Source organism: Octopus bimaculoides, chromosome 13 (genome assembly GCF_001194135.2).
Source record: "Octopus bimaculoides isolate UCB-OBI-ISO-001 chromosome 13, ASM119413v2, whole genome shotgun sequence".
Lineage (NCBI taxonomy): Eukaryota > Metazoa > Mollusca > Cephalopoda > Octopoda > Octopodidae > Octopus > Octopus bimaculoides.
The window spans coordinates 215,733-220,453 of record NC_068993.1 but is presented as its reverse complement, the minus strand read 5'-3'; the positions used below and the strand labels follow the sequence as shown (position 1 = coordinate 220,453).

Below are 4,721 nucleotides of genomic sequence, written 5' to 3'. Positions count from 1 at the left end.
GGTTAGATAAAATGAAGCACTAGTCATGTATTGGTATCAATTTGTCTATGAAAATCTCTGGCCTTATGAAGTCAATTAAAGGGAGGATATTCGCAGGACTCGTATAAGGGTATTGAGTTATGATCTTTTACATTTTCAGTTCGAATTCTGTGAGATTAACTGTGATTTTCATCCTTCCAGAGACAATAAATGAAGTACTATTCAACTACTGGAATCTATCTCCCAAATTTGAGGTGTGTCTTGATTAGAAATCAATATTTACATATAATTATAAATAAATCAATAAAAAATGGAAAAGAAATTGTAACAAGAAGTGTATTAAGAGCTGGGCTTTACCAGTTTAGGAAAAATTTTTTAATTTACACCAATTTAAGTAACAAGACAAAACACCTGATAACCTACCAGTTAAGATCTTCAAGAGATGCTTCAAAGTCTCCGGTCTATAAAATTAAACAATTTCACATTATTTTATTGGAAATGTCATGGAACAACAGCAAATTTTATAAATTAACTATAATGGTTCCTGTTCCTATGAACTGCCAAACCTAATCTTTGCAACTCATCAAACCCTGCACTAAAAAGTTTACAGAAATCCTTCTTTTCTAGGGTAGGAAATCCCTTTCCACCCTCTCAATAGACATTATTAAGTAGACACCAGTGATATTGGCCTCATATATATGGAGCCAATGAGTAAACTTTTATACTTTGCTAAAGAGAATAATGAAATCACACATTACCATCTTTAAAAAGAAGGATATGCTTGCTTCAACACAATCCCTGACATACAAAGAAAGATGGATGATCATTTGTGAAATTGTTGGCTTAGTGCCAGGTCAGCCTTTGACTGAGCTGTGACAGCCAACAATTTCACAAATGTGAAAAGTCTTGTAAAGTCTTTGGACAATACCCTTTCTTAGATTAAAAAAATAAAATAAAACAATTCTACAACTTATTTTTCCATTGATTACCATATTAGATGGAAGTGAGTGGGAAATGCATTTCCCATTATAAAAACCCTTCAGGAGTAGAGAGAATGCCTATACAAAACAAACCCTGATGATTACAAATTAGCATTCTACATGAATCCACATAATCCTTACTGAGGGGTGAATATAATGTACAATGGTAAAATATGCTTCGCTGAAGTGGTCTAGCAAGACTGAAACATGTCAATATATGCAAATCAGCCTGACTATTTTAGCTAAGTCGTAGTTTGTGTTTGATTGAAACAGAGATGGCTATCGAGCCTTCTTTGTTGGTTGACGGGTGAGAAGTGTTAATTCTCTGGAAATTGCATGTCAGGATAATCTTATTAACCCTATTGCTATATGTGTGTGTGTATACCTTTAAATAAAGGATTCCTCGTTTATAAACATCGTCTGTAGAAGGTGGGACACAATGAAGGATCTTTTTACTGAGATATTCAATTTCCTCCATTAGTGTCTGAAAGGAAGAAACAAATGGCTTATTAACAGATTTATTTCCATAGTTACCAAGTTTTGTGGCATGAAATCAACATATTTAATAATAAAAATAATAACAGCAGAAAAAACAACAGCTAGTTTGGGAATGATAAAAAAAAAATCATGTAAATTCATAACCAAAAACCCTCAACACACACAACATAACATCACTAAGTACTGTACACAATATAAATATTATTATTATTATTATTATATGAAGCACCTTTTCACCTGTAGTACCACTAGACACTGTACATGTTACACACAATACCTCAGAGTTTAAATATACAACATAGCATCACCAGGTACTGTACATTATATATTATGCAGAATATTGTACAATATTACATAGAATGTTGAATACAATATTATGTAGAATGTTGGCAATACAATATAAAATGAAAAACGAAAATAAAATGATGCAATCTGTTGTGCAGTGAAGCATGCAATAAGAATAAGAAGAGGTCTATCTAGAATTTATTTTGTATGATTTGTAGCCTTTTATGAAGGAAACTCAACGATGAACGGAAAGAAAAATGAATTCGTATTTGTTGTCATTGGTGTCATCAATACTGATGGCATCGCCATTACAAGAAATATCAATTTTCTAACTTTAATCAGAAATCTTGGAGGCGCCACAAAGGCTCACAAGCACTTTCCTGGTTCCTTGATTCATGTTTAAGTGCAAACTTTTTAACAAAACTAATAACAATGTTAAGTAAATAAAGAAATCAAAACTGTTAATATGAAAGGCATTTTGATAAGGTCAGTTGTAATGAGGAGTGAAGAATGTACTGTAGCAAGTGACCATTTTATTGACTTGTTGGCACTAACCATCAGTTGCTTCTTTAGGTTTCAGATTACAACCAGAGTAAATTGTTAAACCTACCTGGTAATCAGTTATGTTAAACTCAATGCTGATGGCTGATTTAAGGAAATCATCAAAAGAAATATCAGATGCAATTTTAGGGCTGGAATGAAAATTAAATCAGTAAAAACAGTTATAAAATATAAATAAATATAAATTAAAGTGGTAAAAAATGTTAATATCTGAAATAAACATGGAGATATTTAAAAAAAAGTTTCCCTAACATCGTCTATAATGACATTAATAAATTGATATTTCCATATGTTATCCTACTTCCTCACTAATATAATTGATAAATATGTTTCATCAAATTTCTAAATTTTTATAAATCATTCTTTTTTAATTGTTTGTTGAAGAGATTAATTTGCAAAGATTTAAAGAGGGTATCTCTATGTGGCTGCTCAACTTGCTAGAAATAGCAATCAAAAAAACACAATGGCAAGAACTAGTTTTTTCTGGAATGCCATATGCTCAAAGGATCTTGAACATTTTGTAACGGTGGATGCTGTCAAACACTTTGCTGAAGTCCACAAAGGTTATAATGGAAGGTAGTTGTCTTGATTTAACTCCTTCTATGATACACCTCAGGGTTGAGATCTGAGATGTTGCGGATCACCTTGTTCTAAATCCATTTTCATTTCATCTCAGATGCTTATAAAGCAACAGTTGAGGACCATTTGGTTGATGACTTGGAGTGAGATATTGGACAATGCAATTCCTGAGATTTCTTGACTTTGAGATTGGTATCAAGTCAATCTCAGACCACTGATCTAGACTTTCTTGGTTCTGCAAGAGCTTATTCCCAATATCCAGTATTATTTTATGCAGATTGCACCTCTTCCATCAGTGCCAGCAGTTTTTCCCTCTTTTAGTCTATTCTTGGTAGTCTGAAGTCCTTCCAAATCAAATGGTCCAGTTTTATATGTGAGATCATTGAAAACAGGTTGAATCTCGTCATCTTCTTTGCTTACAAAGGGGAAGACTTTCGACGCAATTGACTCAAGTGTGCTGATCCTACTTCTGCACATGCTCCTCTCTGCTCTTTCCATGAATGATGCCCAACTTAGCTGTTTTCCTTCTGCTTATTTCATTTATCAATTTCCAGCTTTCTTGTGCATTAAATTTGCATCTGCTGCCTTGACTGCAATCATGCAATCCAATTACACTTCCTGAATGGTGTCACAGGCATTTTGAAGAGTGGCTTTGGCAGCTTGTAGTTCCAGCCTGTGTTCTTCATTAGGATTCTCTTGATAGCAGTTCAATGCTCTTTGCACATTCTGCCTGGCTGTAATAACTCTTGATGCTCTTTTCTTAGAACAGCACTTCTTTGGTGCTATCATTTGCTTCTCTGTTAGCTGTGATGAAGTGTTTGTATAGGTTGGTTATTGACTCTGAGCTGTTTTGTAGTGCATCAAATCATTTTTTTACCATGATACTGTACATTTGCTGCAGATCTGTATCCCTTTTCAGGATATACCAGTCAAATGCTTGCTTTTTCTTTGATGTTGTACATACATGCAAGCTGAGTTTGATTTGTTCTGATAGAATTCTGTGGACAGAAGCAAGGCTTGTGAAGCTGTTGTATGCTTCAACACTAAAGGCATGAAAACCTAAGTTTAGGGGATGAAATCAGACTCTGTTGTGAGAAAGTCATCCCACTGCCATAACAAATACTTGTAAAAATTGACATGGCTAATTTTCAAAAAAATAAAACCCTAACCCTAACCTCTACCAAATTCTTTAAACGTTTGTGGACTTGAAGCAGATCAGAATTTTAGTGGAAAGAAAATAACTATGCTCTGACAGTTGAAATGTTAACAAAGTTATTAAATGTAATATTAAACATATATCATTACCTAAATGTACACTGCAACAAATGGTTTAACTTGATTTCTTCATAGATATCTGTCCTGTTCAGAAGTTCTGTTTTAAAGCCTGGAGATATTTCACTGCTCCAGGTATTCCAGATTTCTTTGATCCACACATCAATATCTAAATCAGATCTGTAACAAGAATTAATAAAAATATGAATTATACTGAAAAATTTAGAAGATTAAAGAAAAACAGCTGTGCTTATTTACCTTTGATTTATTGAATAGCATATCCAAATTTTTAATAATAGATAAAAAATAATTATTGTTAATGAGAAGGGATGGAAAGAGATAAATTAACTAGAAGGAAGAGAACACAAGAAAATTTATTGTGAAACAAATTAAATGATTGAGATAGTTACACCAAAGCAAGTTGGAAATAAAAAAAATAACCCCCCCCCCATCACCACTAAAAAAACAAAAAAAGGGTTTCCAGCTTTATTGTAAATATTTCAACAATATTTTGACCATTTGACCATACACAAATGAAGGTCAGCTGGACTACTGCAACATGTACAG

At 33.1% G+C, this 4,721-nt stretch overlaps 1 protein-coding gene across 1 annotated transcript in view; it reads right to left on the bottom strand.

Moving 5' to 3' along the window:
• The window catches only part of LOC106882836 (uncharacterized), a 55,259-nt gene that overhangs the window by 28,100 nt on the left and 22,438 nt on the right, over positions 1–4,721 (bottom strand). Inside the window, exons 19-22 of the mRNA XM_052972562.1 lie at positions 4,188–4,334; positions 2,353–2,434; positions 1,345–1,443; positions 403–440 (exon numbers count right to left, since the gene is read on the bottom strand). Of these exons, the coding sequence (XP_052828522.1) occupies positions 403–440; positions 1,345–1,443; positions 2,353–2,434; positions 4,188–4,334 (366 nt within the window). The remainder of the gene's footprint in view (positions 1–402; positions 441–1,344; positions 1,444–2,352; positions 2,435–4,187; positions 4,335–4,721) is intronic.